We start from the raw sequence: 16,909 nt of genomic DNA, 5'->3' as shown, positions 1-16,909 counted from the left end.
ATGGTGCTGAATCCTGCACTGGTCTGTCCTGATTTACAACACATTTCTCACTGCTTTGAGATAGTCTCAAGAATAGGGCATATGCAATTGGGTAAATACAATTCTCTGAATTATGATTTGCATGAGCATGTTTAGAAAGATGTATTTGAGTAGGGCACTTGGCCCTGGGTAAAGTCTGTGAAGGGTAATTGTTTTACCACACTCCTAAAGAAGAGAGAAGTGTAGTGAGCAGCCTAAAGCCTCTCTGAGTGTGGTCTCCCTTCCCCCCAGCCTGGAACCTGCCTGCTCTAGGGTGGAGCTACCGGCTCATTCGTCCTGCCACGCCTACCTACTGCTGGAACCTGCCTTTGCCGTCTGGAGGCACACACGTGTTCGTCCTGCTACTGGACCCTGAGTTACTTGGCGGGAAATTGGGTTCCCTCCCCCTTCCTTTATAAACTGAGTGTCTGGAAATATTAAATTGAGCCTCGAACAGAATCTGTTTGTCCTGGCTTCATTCTTTTCTTCCGCCCTATCTAGTTACCTCTCTTTCAGCCTGAACTGCCCTTCTTCAGTCGAACCGTTCATGTTGTGGACCGCGGGCGGGCCGCAACATCTGAGGATGACAGATTACGTCTGAGATTCTACAGGTGCATACACTCAGCTTTCAAAACAAGTAACATTTTCCACAAGTGGGTTCTTCTATTCGCAAAAAAATTAACTGACAATATTTCACTTAAAATTCTAACAAAGATGTATTCAAATGAATAAATAGTATTACTAAGTGGACAGAATTATAAGATTATAACTACTATAAATTTAGAAAGAATAAATGCAATTCATTAACAGAAGTCACAATTAAAGTAATAGCTCTCTCAGGCTCAACTACATAGGTGATGACAGTTCACTCACATCCCTGCAAATTGCTGGCATTTGCAATATTCATTTCTTAGAAACTTTCAAGCCCAAGACAGGACAGGCCTCCCTAATAGGGTATCCTACCCACCTGAAGTGACAAAAATGATCTAAGTATACAGTGCATTGGAAAGTCAGCAGTATAAAAACAGAGGTAAGTGGGGATCTTGCCTCTCTAACTAGAACCTGGGAACTACTTTTAAGTAAATGAGCTACACTTTATTTTTCCCTTCTCACTCTCCATCTCCCTCCTCCTTCCCTTATTCTTGTTGTGTGGTACTGCAGATGATCTTGCTGGGCAAGTGTTCTACCCTAAGCAACACTCCAGTTTCTAGACAGTCATCCTCATCCATTCTGCTTAACATCCTGCCATCAGGGAACACAAAGACTCCTCAAAAGAAACTCAAATGACCTAGTCTCTTTACATAAAAGTTAATATAGTAACATAAATGGAAGTGGACAGCTCACCAGACAGGAGCTTATTATGAAGTCCTAGCTGTCCTAGAACTCATTATGTAGACCAGGATGGCCTTCCAATCACAAAGAGCCTCCATTTTCTGTTTTCCAAGTACTGGAAATAGATAGAGGTGTGTACCACTACTGTGACTGAAGAGAAACACAAATACTAGTGTTGAAGATAAATTTACACTAAGTATGAACTAAAGGTATTGTGTAGTATGCATATTTTATAAGAAGCATTTGACATTTAGGGCACATTACAGTGTACCTGGGCTGGAATTTACAGCAGTAAGTACAATGTCAGGTTCTGAAGGCAAGAATAGCCTGTGTAACCAATGAGCTGTCACAGATGCACAGCACAGTGAGCTCCTCTCAGAGTCAGACCCAGTTTAACTGTGTTAGGGAAAGTCCATCAATCCTTGCTGTAATTTAGCAATTTAATTCTCATCTGATTTCTTGCACACCTATTCTGCAAATGCTCTTGGACTCAGTGTTGTCTGTCCTCCTGCTAAGTTTATTCATCATTATCTGAAATAGAATCTGGCAAATCTGGCATATACCACATCTTTAAGAACTCTAGCTGTTTTTAACAGCAAGAGCTGACACCAATACCTAACTCTGATTTCTTAATGTTCTCTCCTAACTACTCCAAGAAGGTTCAAAAATCAAACCCCAACAGGACCTGGGAAGCCTAAAGTCTGAAGCTGGCTGAGTATAAAGTGAAAAGCAGCATGCACTGCACACAGTAATCCTTTCAGCTATGGCCACACTGTTCTCTAAACCCTGTGCTAACAGAGCATACATTTACTTACGGCTCCAGTACTAGAGACTCTAATTCTGCTTAATTTCTGGTGCTCAAATCTGCTTGAAAGCCCTAGCACATAAGTCAATGCACCAAAGGTTAATTGGCCTTTCAAGTGAGCACATTCATATCAGGTTCACAGAATCTGAACTTAGAGATCAATGGAATCACCATATCTCTTCTCCAACCCCACAAGTGTAATCTAGCTATAGTGTAACTTTTTTATAAACCTATTTTATGAACTGCAGCATACTCGCTCTAGTCTCCCAGTTCTTTGTTCATGCCTCCCTAACATGACACATCAAATATAAAAATGTTTACGTACACATCTTTAAATATATCCATCTGCCTCTGAAGCTTAAACACTGACATAAAACTCAAAGCAACAATATATGTTGTATTCAATATAGCTTGCTAAACTGCAATTTAAATTTTCTTATAATCAAGTCCTTTTAACATGAAATATGATAAGAAAGCCAACATAGTCTAATGAATATGCAACCTAGAAACTAGTTTTTCAATCACAAGTAAAGTTTGCTTTGACCATGGCAGGTCTTCCTTCATACTCCTGTTACAATAACCTTTCCATCTCTGTAAACCTTAGTAAACACTGACTGAAACTGACTGATGAATGTTATACCTACTAAAACGACACACATCATGGTACCATGACAGTGTTAGAGCCACAAGAAAAGCCTTCCTTCAGTATGTTCCAGGCAGCACAGTGTATGCCTACTGCATCCATGATGCACTACAGATCTAAGTACCAGAGGGGCCCAAAACTAAGTTCTTCTCTTTTAAAGTTTGGGCTTTTTAACTTTACTTTTTGCAGGTAAAAATATGGTATAAAAGTATACATGTGTACGGGGTGTACTGTGTTTGTAATGTGTGTGTGTTTGTGTGTGTGTATGTATGTATGTACAGACTCCAGCAGTTATTGGGTATTTTCGGTTTTTGCTTCTTTCTTTCTTCTCTCTTTCTCTCTTTATTCTGGCTAGGGTAGCTAGCTATCCAGCTTGTTCTAGGAACCCTCTTTTTCTCCTGAATACAGGGATTGCAGGCAGCTGTCAAGGCTACCTGACTTTTTTATGGGTTCAAGAGAGTTAAAGTCAGGTTTTCCTTTTTTTGGGGGGGGGGGGCGGGGGGGGGAAGTGGTGGTGGTATTTATTTATTTATTTATTTATTTATTTGGTATTTTCCTCAATTACATTTCCAATGCTATCCCAAAAGTCCCCCATACCCCCCTCTACTCCCCTACCCACCCACTCCCACTTTGTGGCCCTGGCGTTCCCCTGTACTGGGGCATATAAAGTTTGCAAGTCCAATGGGCCTCTCTTTCCAGTGATGGCTGACTAGGGCATCTTTTGATACATATGCAGCTAGAGTAAAGAGCTCCGGGGTACTGGTTAGCTCATAATGTTGTTGCACCTATAGGGTTGCAGATCCCTTTAGTACTTTTGCAGATCTCCTTGGGTACTTTCTCTAGCTCCTCCATTGGGGGCCCTGTGTTCCATCCTATAGATGACTGTGAGCATCCACTTCTGTGTTTGCTAGGCCCCGGAGTAGTCTCACTAGAGACAGCTATATCAGGGTCCTATTAGCAAAATCTTGCTAGTGTATGCAATGGTGTCAGTGTTTGGAGGCTGATTATGGGATGGATCCCTGGATATGGCAGTCTCTAGTTTTCATACTCATGTAGGAAGTGCTTCACCCACCGAGCAACCACCGAGCCCATACCCTCCTCATTTCTTTACAGGTATTGACAGCTTGTATATCTTGGTACTCAGAACAACAACTGTAGAGTGAAGAGTGCATATTCAAACAAAACTTAACTGAAAACAGTGATTTTAAGCTTTAATTACATTATTACTTCTAGGTTTAAAACTCTTCCAAGCCCACCCAGAACTTTCAGTACCCTGTGCTAGTTATCTCCTGCCCAAATGTCCCTGATAGAGATGAGCTGTATGTCCGCTCTTTGACACTACTCTAAAAGACAGCCTAAGTAACATCTCACTCCTGGGTGAGATGATGAGAGACCAAGAGAATACAGTACTTCTAGACCCACTGGAACTACACTAGACAAACACAGATGTCAACTACAACCATACCTTCTCAGTTCATTTTAATAAACTCAGTTCATTTAAACCAAACAGTCAAGAAGTTTCAATGCAGAATGAGAGTATCTTATGCAAGGCTGTGGCAAACAATGACTAGTACCTGGGATGGGCACTCTTCCAATGAGGCCCAGGGGAAGCCCCTAAGAATGCAGCACATGCTTCCTGGAGATAGTACAGGCCTTTCCTTCTTCCTACGGACCTAAGATCAACCAGACACCTCATATAGTATCTCACACAAAGACTCCTTTTAAAGACAGGAGTTCAGATTGAATAGAGATGAAGGTTGCTTAAGACGCTTATTAAACGGAAGAGCTTTAGATACAGGACTTCCAACAGGGCAACCCATTACCTGCAACATGGTGGTGGCGAAGTTCTTTATCTTCTGAGAAGGGAGAAGTCCTGGGCCTATGTCTCCTTTCTCTGTGGTCACCTTGCCCAAGATCCCGCCCATATACAATTTCCTTACAGGGAAGTCCTGTTTTCTGTGAAGACTTGGGTGAAAGTCTGCCATGGTGATGAGACTGCTTTTCCGGACTCCGAGTTCCAGAGCTACAGTCAGCTTCCAGGTCTTCAGAGTCAATGCTCAGAAATACCTCCCCTCGGATCTTCGGAAGTGGAGGTTTCCAGAGCCTCTCCTGACCAGATCGCTTTCTTTCCTGCTGCTCACAGGCAGTCTGGGCATCATCCCTCCCTCTGCCCCAGGTAGGAGAAGGCAGGGATCTCTCTGATGGGTTGTGTTCTTCCAGATCTTCCAAGTTCTTCTGCCGATGCCTTGGTTTCTCCTTCTGCCTTACAGTCTTCCCATCGTTTTGGAGTCTACAAAACTTTGAGTGTCCAGAACCCAGTTCCCTGTCCCTCCTTGACCTTGACTGGTCTGAGTGGAGGTAAAGGGTATAAAAATAAAAATGGATGACTTAATGAGAGTATAAATTCATTACAAAGGGAGTTGGGACCCCACACTAATATATATTTTAGGTGAATAAAATTGTTTTGAAATGTTTACAGATTGAGATTTGGAGATGAATACTGGAATGGTCCATGCATACATAGCCAAAAGGTAAAAAGCAAAACATAAGTAAAATAATTTGAATCTAAAAGAATCTGATCATGATTAAGAAGAGCTTAGCATGTTCATATTTGCCAATAACAAAATGATGGACAATTCTACTTTATAAAGCCATCTAGCAGCTGAAATAGGTGCTAACAGAGGTTGTGAAGTTTTGTAAAACAGTGGTTTTATTGTGTTTTTAAATGGGGTGAGAACACATCATCACTGAAGTGAGAGTAAAGAGAAAGAACAATGTTCCTGACTGCTGCTTAGTTCAAAATGGCTCACTGATCTCCGCCATGTGTCCAGAACAATCATGCCCACACACTTCCGGAGCAGCCTACTACTATAGTTCAGTGGAGTAGGAGAAGAGTGGAGGAAATTTTAAGAAGTAAATGAGTTGTTATTCTGAGCTAATTTTGTTCCTTATTTAAGTTGAATCTTTGCAAGGAAAAAACTAAAAGAGGAATGCCATATGGCATACATGAGCAGGGGTCATCTTCCAAATATATTCCAAAATCACCCATACTATCTTCTACATCTAAAAATAAAGTATAAGCTATAAATACAAGTCCCTAGTTCAAAAAACAAAACAGCCCACCATGTACATAGGGGCTTTTATAGGATCTTATAAGGTCCAAGTATATTATAAAAACAAGAAAAGAAATTAATAAGCACTTTGCAAGGCCATAGTAATTTTAGCATTTCTAAAGCATTTAACAACCCTTCTGAAATAGTTAAAAACAAATTCTTATTCCGTGAAAAGATGCTCAGATAACTAAGCTGTTCCTTGCTATAATCAGTCATTTGCTGAACTTGGAAACAGCTTCCATGAGTAGGCGGACTTAAGGGGATTTTGTTGAGCTGTGTTGTTGGACTCTAATCTAAAGAAAGGATGTAAAAACACTGCTATTTATATAAAGAAGGAAAGTCTTTACATAAATTCAACACTTATTTTATCCAGAGTTCATAGTCAAATTTGTAATTGACATAAAATTAACTGAGATGTAGCAGTTTCTACAGTAAAAACATCTGTTCTTTTGACGTTCATTAACTGTTTTCATAACAGATAAAGAATTGGCTACTCCAAAGAATGAATATAATACTGGTGCCCTAATTCAGAGAGGTGGTTTACAGTATCAGTACCAGCCTATTTATGGAGCTGTGTGAGTGGAGTCCATCATTAAGCTCACAGCAAAACCAAAGATTTTTGTTTGTGCATGAATTTATGAAAGTATGATTTAGTTTTAATTTCTCCTGAACAGGTATTGAGAGGAGTTGTATTTTCTATAGTTTACCTAAAACAGCATCTTTCAATCTAGTGTAGGGGAAACCACAGTTAAAGACTCTACCCAAATCCTTTCCAACCCCTCTGGTTGCAGAGAGAGACTTAGATGTTCTTGAGACCAAGTTATCTGGCAAATAACATTAACGTCTTCATTGGCAATCTGTGTGTGGTACCTATGGCACACACACACACATATACACATGTATACATTTTAAGTGTGTGCCTCCATGTTTCTCATTCAAAGGAAGTTTTTATTTAAACAATATGCATATCCATATGTATCTACATATGTATGTATATATGTATTTATATAGTATGCATGTACAGTACACTTTAAATAAACTTTAAAATTACAAGTCATTCATCAAAACCTCATTATTTGATCTTTTCAGAATCTATGTAAGAAATATATATTTTAAAATTTCATTTTATAAATAAGAAAAATGCCAGAAGTCAAACTACAAATTTTCCTAAGAAGCTGAAATAATAATCTTCACAGGTTATTGTAGGTAAGAGACAATCACAAATATGAACATGATACAAAGCAAGTGACTCTGAAGAAAAGCATAAATTTACAAACGAATAATCTGTGCTATTTTTCTACAAACATCTCACAAATGTTTTGGATAATTTCAAATTTATAATCTATAGTTGATCACTTTTATGATTAATTAAAGCTTATGTACAGCAAAAGCTGAAAGGGCAAACATATTGACACACTTATGATTATTGCATAATTAAGGAAAAAACTGATTTAAAAAAGACAAAAAGGCACAATCTAAGAATTGCTCAATTGATCGTGTGTGTTGGGAAAGAACCCATACATAAAGCATATAAGGAGTGCTTTGTAAAGATAAGGTGAACAGCATACTCCCTATGTAATCCAACGTGGTCTACCGCAAAGGCCGCAAATGAGAACTATAAAAAAAAAACCCTCACTATAGCCGAGCTAAAGGAAATACCAGTGTCTATACAAGTTCAGAGGAACCAACACTTGCTATTTCTTAATACTCTCAAATACCTTGAAACAAGCACTTATTCTACTCTCTACAACTTTATAAAAGTAAATAAAATAAATATAAATTTTGGGATCCTGAAAAGAAAAAAAAAAAAGAAACAAAAACAAGGAAAAAACAAAACAAAACAAAACCAACCCCAAAGCCAAAAAACAAAAACCACAAAATATTTAAATAGTCTCCTATCATAAAGTCTGAGTAGCAGCTAAAGTTAGTATTAGGGTTTAAGGACCTAAAATGGACATTTTAGTTGACTAATGTTTTTCAGACTCTTAAAATGGAGGGGCTGAAAAGATGACTCAAGTGGTAAAGAACATTCCTCCAGAGGACCCAGGTTTGATTCCCAGCACCCACTGGGTGACTCAAAACCATCTTTAAATCTAGTTCCAGGGGATCTGACCCCTTCTTCCGGCCTCCATGGCACATGGAATGCACAGACATACTTGAAGGCAAACACTCATACACATAAAATAAAATTTAAAAATTTGAGTAATTTTTGTTATATTGAACACACTTTGAAAGCAAATTTAAAAATTAAAAAAATAAAAGCCACCACCACTAAAATTCTACATTTCTAAGATTTGATTCCACACTAGAATAACTTTATAACTCCTGGATCCTATTATATAAAACATTGGTAATAATTTTTCTTTGTGTAAGATGCAATATACAATGTCAGAAGAAAAATGAATAAAGATAGCAATTTAAAAAACAAAAGAGTTGAGCTTACGGAGGAGGAAATCAAAATCAATTTACTTTCCAAACAGGCCAAAGAGGTGACTGCTAATTACAGTCTTGTTAGAAAAAAAAATTGGGGAGGAGGCAGCTGGGCAGTATTATTCTCAAACTATAATAATACACACACACTCCCTTCTGCTTATTAAAGGCAAAAGCACACTTACTTTCATGAGACAGAATTCTTTAAAAGAAGCTGGTAACTGGTTTTCTAAACACTCTAGGATCACTGATCTGAAATTTTTTACTCGCTAAGTTGTTTTTAGTTTTGTTCACTGGTATTTCTGCAAGTATAATCTTCAAATTGAACCTCAAAAATCAATAACACATGAAAATAGAAGAAATGTCCTTCATTTGCTAAATCTCTGAGAGAGCTGAACTAAGTTTTTTGTTTGCAAATGTTCTGTTCCCAACACACTCTGAAGATGATCTGCACTACTGCAGTGTCACCACCACCACACTGAAAAGCAGGCAATACAACATGGGACTCCAGAGGAAGTTCTTTCCCTCACCAATTATTCTATGCAGTAATGAAGCAGCAGAGGAATCAAGAACAACAGTAAACGGTGGATTGCCCAGTCTGGTACTGCAAGTCATCAGAGAAAGGAAAGGGCGGACAAAGCTCTTACCCAGTGACTGATGCATGACACTCTTTCTGCACTCAAACAGCACTGCTAAGTCGTCTTTGAGGAAAATGTTACCTCCTAAGCCACACCCACCATTTTCTCTACCACAAGTTTTGCACTTAGGAAATAGTACAACGCTACAATGGCTTTATCACAAAGGAGTGCATCAACGTTACAAAGCCATGTTCAAGTTCTAAGTCAAAAAGACAACTGTCACAAATGTGAAATACAGTCGTTCATTAAAACAAAATAAAATATAAATTCTAAAATCAAATAGAACATTGCCACAAATCTACACTGTACTCAGGGCCTGAGGATAAGAGATATGTCTCCAAGCTCCTCAGCTGATTTATGGACCAAATGAAAAAGGAGTTCTGTAGCTGAGGCTAAGGACAGAGAAGGTCAAATGCAGGCATTGGCTGTTACCTCCATCCTCATAATAGTAGTTATCTCCAAAAGCACTGCCCCCAGAAAACTCTGGAGTGTGTTTCTTCCTCCTTTTCTCCTCCTGTAGTTCCTTCTCTTGCAAAAGACGTGCTATGTCCTAAAAAAGTAAAATAGAGGAGAAAACAAGATCATCAGAGAGTGAACAAGGTTGACATAGTGAAACTAGACTCCCCTGTCAGCTCTTCTCCGTGACGAAGATTCTTCAGACTTCCATGCAGAAAGGCAAGCTGGGCTTTATTTTTCCTCAATAAAAATGTACCAATGGCTCAGGCTCTAAGACCAACAATTGGTAAATGAGATATCATGTAAGGCAAAGGACACTACATAGGGCAAATCTGCTGATTTGTCCCAATCTAGAGATTGGGAAAGAATCTTCAAGAATCCTACATCTGACAGAAGGATATTATCCAAAATTTATAAAGAACTAAGGAAGTTAGACACCAACAACCAAAATAACCCAATTAAAAAAAAAAAAAGTTATACCGAACTAAATAGAGAATTCTCAACAGAGGAATCGTGAATGGCTGAGAAGCACTTAAACAAATGTTCCAAGTTCTATTCATAAGGGAAATGCAAATTAAAGTATTTCTGAGGCTCCTATCAGAATGGATAAGATAAAAAACTCAAGAGAGCACATGGTGGCAATGATGTGGAGCAAGGGGAACACTTCTTCATTGTTGGGTGAGTACAAACTTATACAACCAATATGGTAATCAATTTGGCAGTTTCTCAGAAAACTGGGAATAGTTCTACCTCAAGACCCAGCTATATCATTCCTGGGCATATATCCAAAAGATGTTCCAGCATCCCACAAAGATACTTGCTCAACTATATTCATAGCAGCTTTATTCATAATAGCCAGAAACTGGAAACAACCTAGCTGTCCCTCAACTGAAGAATGGATAAAGAAAATGTGGTACATCTACACAATGGAATACTATTCAACTATTAAAAACTAAGACATCATGAATTTTGCAGACAAATGGATGGAACTTGAGAATATCACCCTGAGTGAGGTAACCCAATCTAAAAAAAGACATGCATGGTATGTACTCACTTATAAGCGAATATCAGCCATAAAATACAGTTACCATGTTACACTCCACAGACCCAAACAAGAAGGAAAGCCCAAGCGAGGATGCTTACATCTCACTTAGAAGGGGGAATAAGATAGGCATAAGATGCAGAAGAAGAGAGGGAACTGGGAGGGAGGGAGAATGGGTAGGGAATGGGGGGGTCAGGGTCAGATGTGCTGAAAGACAGGAGAAATTGCTATATAGCCACAAAAATGAATGGAAACCTGTAACTTGGGGGGGGGGGTTAATAGGTGGGGGCACCTCCAGCAGTAAACAGAGACCTTTGATAAGGGAAGTGCTCAAGAATCAATGGGGGTGACATTAGCTGTGACTTACTAAACTGGGGATATAGAACCTGAAGAGGCCACCTCCTATAGCTAAGCAGGAAACCCAGTGGAGCAATGGAGACACCAACCAAACCACAAAAGTTTCAACCCAAAATTTATCCTGTCTACAAGAAATACAGGGATAGGAAATGGGACAGAGAATGAGGAAATTGCCAATGAACAACCAGCCCAATATGAGACCCATCCCATGGGCAAGCACGAGTCCCTAATACTATTAATGATACTCTGTTATGCTTTCAGACAGGAGCATGTTGTCCTCTGAGAGGCTCCACCTAGCATCTGACCCAGACAGATACAGACACCGAAAGCCAAACAGTGAATGGAGCTTGGGGAATCCTCTGGAAGAATAAGAAGAAGGATTCTGGGGCCCTAAGGGGATAGGAACACCACAGGAAGACCAACAGAGTCAACTAACCTCAACCCTTGGGGGCTCACAGACACTGAATCACCAAAGAACATATACAGGCTGGGCCTAAGCCTCCTCCCTCATATGTAGATGTGCAGCTTGGTCTTCATGTGGGTCCCAAACAACTGGAGCGGGGACTATCACAAAAGTTGTGCCTGACTGAGATATTTTCTTCTAGCTGGCTGTTTTGTCTGGCCTGAGTAGAAGAGGAAGTCCCTAGCCTCACAGAGACACCAGGATTGGGGGATACCCAGAGGGGCCCCATCCCCTCAGAAGAGAAGAGGAGGGGGATGGGGAAAAATTGTGGGAGGGGGTGACCAGGATGGGGGCAATTAGTGGGATGGAAAGTGAATAAGTAAAAATACAAATTTCAATTTAGAAAAACTATAAAGCTAGTTAAATCTATAGAGTCAAAGTTTACCTAAAGCTAATTCTAACATAATTTCTAAAATATATATATTTATGTTTTTCATCCAAATATATGATTAGGATTTGCAAAGAAATAGCAAGCTCCACAACTTAATAAACTGACTTATAATTTAATTATAAAATTTGTACTTTTACAATACAATTAAAAGTTTTATAATTTTATGAAATTCTATTAAGATTGTATTTTTACAATTTTTATATCTAAAAATGATAAGATTTTTAATTTTTGGTGGTGATTCTGAATCAGCTTTTCACAGAAATACTGCTATGTTAACAGTAAAAGAGAAGGTACAAAGGTAAACTTCTGCCTGGAATGCACAGGCCCTGTCTGAGCACTTGGGAGAAAGAAGAAAGCAATCACAAGTGGGGAGGGAGGGACCTGGGAGGAAAAGTGGTCGTGGTAGGCTGGTGAAGGAAAAGGACTGAAGTCCTGATGGCCAGCAGAAAGAATGAAAACAGGCAACCTTAGGAGGTAGAAGGTTGGGGGACACCTCCCTCCCACAGAATGCACCAAAGACCTGGGAGGTGAGAGAATCCCAGGACTCAAAGGGAGGGACCGTAAATGAAGTGTTCAACAGTAGGGAGAGGGAACTTATAGAGCCCACCTCCAGCAGGAAGACAGGATATCCAAGTGAGGGATGGGGTTGCGATCCCATAGTCACAACTCTGACCCATAATTGTTCCTGTCTGGAAGAATTACAGGGATGGAAATGGAGAGGAGCCTGAGGAAAAGAAGGTCCAGAGACAGGCCCAAAGTGGGATCCAGCTCAAGGAGAGGTCCCAAGGCCTGACACTATTACTGAGGCTATGGAGCACTCACAAAAAGGGAGCTAGCATGTCCTGTCTGCCAGAAGACCCAACAAGCAGCTGAAAGAGTCGGATGCAGATATTTGCACCCAACCAATGGACAGAAGCAGCTGACCCCTGTTGTTGGGAAGGCTGAAAGAAGCTGAGGAGAAGGGCGATCCTGTAGGAGGACCAGCAGTCTCAATTAATCTGGACCCCTGAGAACTAAACAGACAGCATACACCAGCTGATATGAGGCCCCTAACACACATACAGTAGAGGACTTCTGATTCTGTGTTCATTCAGAGGTGATGCACCTAACCCTCAAGAGACTGGAGACCCCAGGGAGTTTAGCGGTCAGGTTGAATGAGGGGTGGAGACAGGAGAAGTGGGAAGGAGGTATGGGATGTGGAACAGTGGGAGGGTCTGTGGGAGGGGAATAAAATATGGAGGGTTAAAAAAATTAATTAATTAATTTTAAAAAAGAATAATACAGAGTCAATGGAAGTTGCCACTGCACTACAGGTCACAGGTCACAAAGGGAGATCTCCTTCAACCTTCCAGCTCCACTGCAGCCTGAGGCACTCCTGTAGGTGACTAGAGACAAAAAGGGTTTCTCTGAAAGGAGTTACAGGCAGCTAGTACTAGTCACTGAACTTGATGCTGCCAATCAACTGATCATTCTTGACAGGAACAAACTCGTGATCTTCGGTTCCCTTCCTGTTAACACGGAATCCAAAACAGAGCACACTGTCTCAGCAGATCTTCCAAACAAAATGAAGTAAAGCACTCGGTCCAAAGCATGCAGTGTAGTTAACTCTTTAAAGTGAACACTGAAGGCTGGGGGTACAGCTCAGTGGAAAAGTATCCCCAGCATCCCCAAGGCTCTGAGTTCAATTACCAGTATTGCTCCACAAAATTACAGAAAGAATGAAAAAAAAGAGGAAGGGCAGCTTGTAATGCCATGGTTGGCTGACTTCATGGGAGGCCTGCTGTTTTCTGCATAGAAATGCAGAACTGGTGGAGGTGGGGGGAGGAGCAATGAAACATACATACAAATGTTCTTGAAGGGGCTAAATAAGCTCTGAACAGTAGAAAATACAAATACAGGGCCAGGGCCCTTAACCTCATCGATCTGGTAGAAGAGCACAGGAGAATAATGCAGAGCATGGCAGCTCATTATTCTAGCATAGCCACTAACCTAGCCCAGGCAGCCTCAGACCTTTCCCAGAGGGAACACTCTCCTGAACCATAAGGCTGAGCAATTTAGGGAAATTTTACACTACAGAAGGGTTTCACCTCTGTCTTACAATTCATAATAGGTTTTCAAAGAAAGACATTTTTTAGTTAAAAATGAAAAGATAATCTAAAAATAATGAGCTTTACACGACTGGCAGTAATAGGGGTGAAAGAGGGCATCAAAAGCACTCATTTGGATTGCTACTCTACTTTATTAGTTAGTATTTAATAAACGAATGCCTAACTTAGGGGGACTCTCAAAGTAGGTATAATATCAAGGGTTGCCCTATAAAGCCAGGGAAAGGCTCTAGGTGGAATGTAGCCAAATCCCTAGGCTAAGATGAGGAAGCTTTCCTCAACCAGAAGCCTCCCTCCCTCTGCCTTACTGCTGCAGATATACACATGTAGTTTACAGATCAAAACACAGCCAAAATTGTACTAACACAATCTACTGCTACTGGAGCTGCTCTCAAAATAACTAACTTATATAACACAATTCAGTGGACTCTTAACACCCTGACAATGCTACCAATAACACAGCTCACAGAGGATTCGTTTGCTTATGAATCAGTTACTAAGTTTCTCTCTTAACAGTGGTCCACATGGCTGATACACCAGAACCATGAGAGAGTTAGCCACACTAATATAAGGAAAAGAAAACTTTCCATAAATAGCATCACACCGCATATACGTTTTAAATATACAAGATATAGTATGCCTTTGTGTACACAGAGAGAGAGAGAGAGAGAGAGAGATACAAACATACACAAACATATATGTCATGCACATACACAGAGTTATAAGAATTTAAGTTATGTCAACTAGACATACATTCTTTGAATTTACTTTAAAAACACTAATGAATGCCTATATTGTGACCTAAGAGATACAAACAAAATGGAATCAACCCAGACGCCTTAATCTCAAACACTACTAGTCTACTACAGCAACAAGCTCCAGCCTCTCCAATGGGCACCTAGAGAAAATTTGAACTAGTGTATTTAAGACACTACATATAAGGGTTTTGTTTGTTTTAAAAAGCAAAGCAATGTGAGGTGAGGAAGAGAATGAAGAAGAGGAGGGGTATAGGGAAGAAAGAAAAGGAGGGAGGGAGGGAAAATGGGGACTAGAATCATGTGAAGCAGGCAGCCTCCTGTCCTCCTTTCTACATCTGTCTGCACAATGGCCCTGCTTTCCTCACACGTGCTCTCCACTAACACATCCAATAGGAGCTATAATAAACACTGCAATAGCTGAAAATGCTCATTCACCTACACAAAGCTGTATGACTCTATTATGTCTCCTGAGCAACACTGTTTAGAAAAGTATCTCTGACCCAAGAAGAAAGGCTTTGATCTTTACTTTGTGGTCAGGGCGGTGGTGGGGGGTGGGGGAGGTAGGGATGAGGGGATGGATAAACTACTCAGGGGAGTTGACACAGTCTCCAAAGATTTAGGTGAAAATGCAAAGGAGAGTAGTTTTCCACAACTACACTACTGAGAAATGAACTAAGCACACTCCACAGGAAGAAAGAACAAGGAGAGGAGAGGGGAAGTCAGAGAGAGCAGCTCATTAGTAACCAAGAGTGCTTTGCCAAAACCAGGCCAGAGATGTGGGGCTACCACTCTGCTTCTGAGGACCACAGACCTATCCTCCAGCAACAATAAAGGAACGTCAGTCAATTACTACTACTAACACACAAGTCACTGAAAGTCACACTTTTCTCATGAAGAAAGAATAGCTTTCACAGCAGCCATCCTGATATAACTAAGGCATGAGTTTGAGCAGATAAAAAATTGGAAGAAAACTTCTATGGGCCAAACATAACAGCTTAGTTGCTAAAATCTCCATGCTGGTGTTTCTCAGTTAACTTTCGATTCTACTAGGGGAAGGGCCAGATAGATCAACGCAATGAAGAACAAGCAAAAAAACAAAAAACAAAAAACAAAAACCTTTAAACCACACCATATTGGAACCCACTTAAGTCATTTACTTTTCCTCTATTTTTGCATATATACTATAGAAAACTAGAAAACCCAGCCAGCCAAAGCAAACAAGAAAGCACTTATCAATGTTGCAAGCACTGGAGGTCTTTTACATACCATTTCACTGAATTCCAACCACAGTCTCCCAGTTGCAGAGATATAGGGAACTGACAAAATGCCTAGACATTTTGGAACTTAACACATATTTAATCGAAAAGGTGAAAATTAAACAGCTAAAAACTAAGGCGATAATATTTAGGCCTGATCATCCCAACTTTAAATCACACACTTAGATATTGTGCATAATACATATGTTAGAACTAAATAGCACACAATTTCTCTAGTATCTCATTGTAACTTGGAAGAAATCATTATTTAACACTGACTTTCTTATTTTGCAAACCGGGATTAACTACTACCTTGTTTACCACAGACCTAAACTCTAGTGTTTGGTTTCTCTTTCTCTCCTGTTTTCCTGAATTGAGGTAGGACCAGAGAAGACAAGTAGTATTTACAAGATGCCACGCCATCTGTTAAGTTACACATAGAAGCTTCCTGTCTAGAGAGTACAATTACTTCTTTCCGCCTGGTTTCATCCCAGGAGAATATTTATTAAAGAGAAGCTAGACCTGCTGCAATAAGAAAAGGTCTCTTATGACACTAAAACAATGAAGTAAGATGTCAACTTTAATTAGTACTTGTCATAACTATCAGATAATCATGATTTATTTCTTTAACAAACAGCTAACACTCAGATAACTCCACTCATTTGTAATTAATTAAATAACAAGGAGCAAAGGTGGCTCTGGGTATAAAGGATAATTTACTAATAACCCCGATTTACTTAAAAGTGACACATGCTGATTATTGTAGAACAATCCCACTTTATTTGATTTAGCATCACCCCCTGTAGCTATCTATGAAATGTGTCCCTGGATTGACCAATCATTTTCTTCGGTGCTATAAATCAATACAATGACCACAAAAGCCTATTTCATGAAAGGGGTGGTTCTAATGCTAAGGTCTGGTTCCCCAAATGGATCTTGATTTGTCAGTAAAAGAAGGCCAGGGGCCAATTGCTGTGTAGAAGGTATAGGTTTGACTTCTGGGTGGCAGGAGGAAAAGGCAGAGGAAGGAGAGGGGATTTTTTTCTGCCATGCTTTGGAGGAAGAAGACATGTAAGGTCCCCCCAGGGGGGGAGAGAAGGTG

The 16,909-nt window shown here is 40.0% G+C and overlaps 1 protein-coding gene across 2 annotated transcripts in view; it reads right to left on the bottom strand.

Moving 5' to 3' along the window:
* Ccdc50 (coiled-coil domain containing 50) overlaps positions 1-16,909 on the bottom strand; it is a 50,574-nt gene that overhangs the window by 11,738 nt on the left and 21,927 nt on the right. The window contains exons 5-6 of one of the 2 annotated variants that reach the window (XM_021184785.3): positions 9,412-9,529; positions 4,622-5,146 (exon numbers count right to left, since the gene is read on the bottom strand). In XM_021184785.3, coding sequence (XP_021040444.1) covers positions 4,622-5,146; positions 9,412-9,529 — 643 coding nt within the window. The remainder of the gene's footprint in view (positions 1-4,621; positions 5,147-9,411; positions 9,530-16,909) is intronic. The other variant, XM_021184786.3, reaches the window with a different exon arrangement.

The sequence above is a fragment of the Mus caroli genome, unplaced genomic scaffold, assembly GCF_978045245.1.
Source record: "Mus caroli unplaced genomic scaffold, Mus_caroli_1 scaffold_17, whole genome shotgun sequence".
NCBI classification, from domain to species: Eukaryota; Metazoa; Chordata; class Mammalia; order Rodentia; family Muridae; genus Mus; species Mus caroli.
This window is presented reverse-complemented; position numbering and strand designations above follow the sequence as displayed.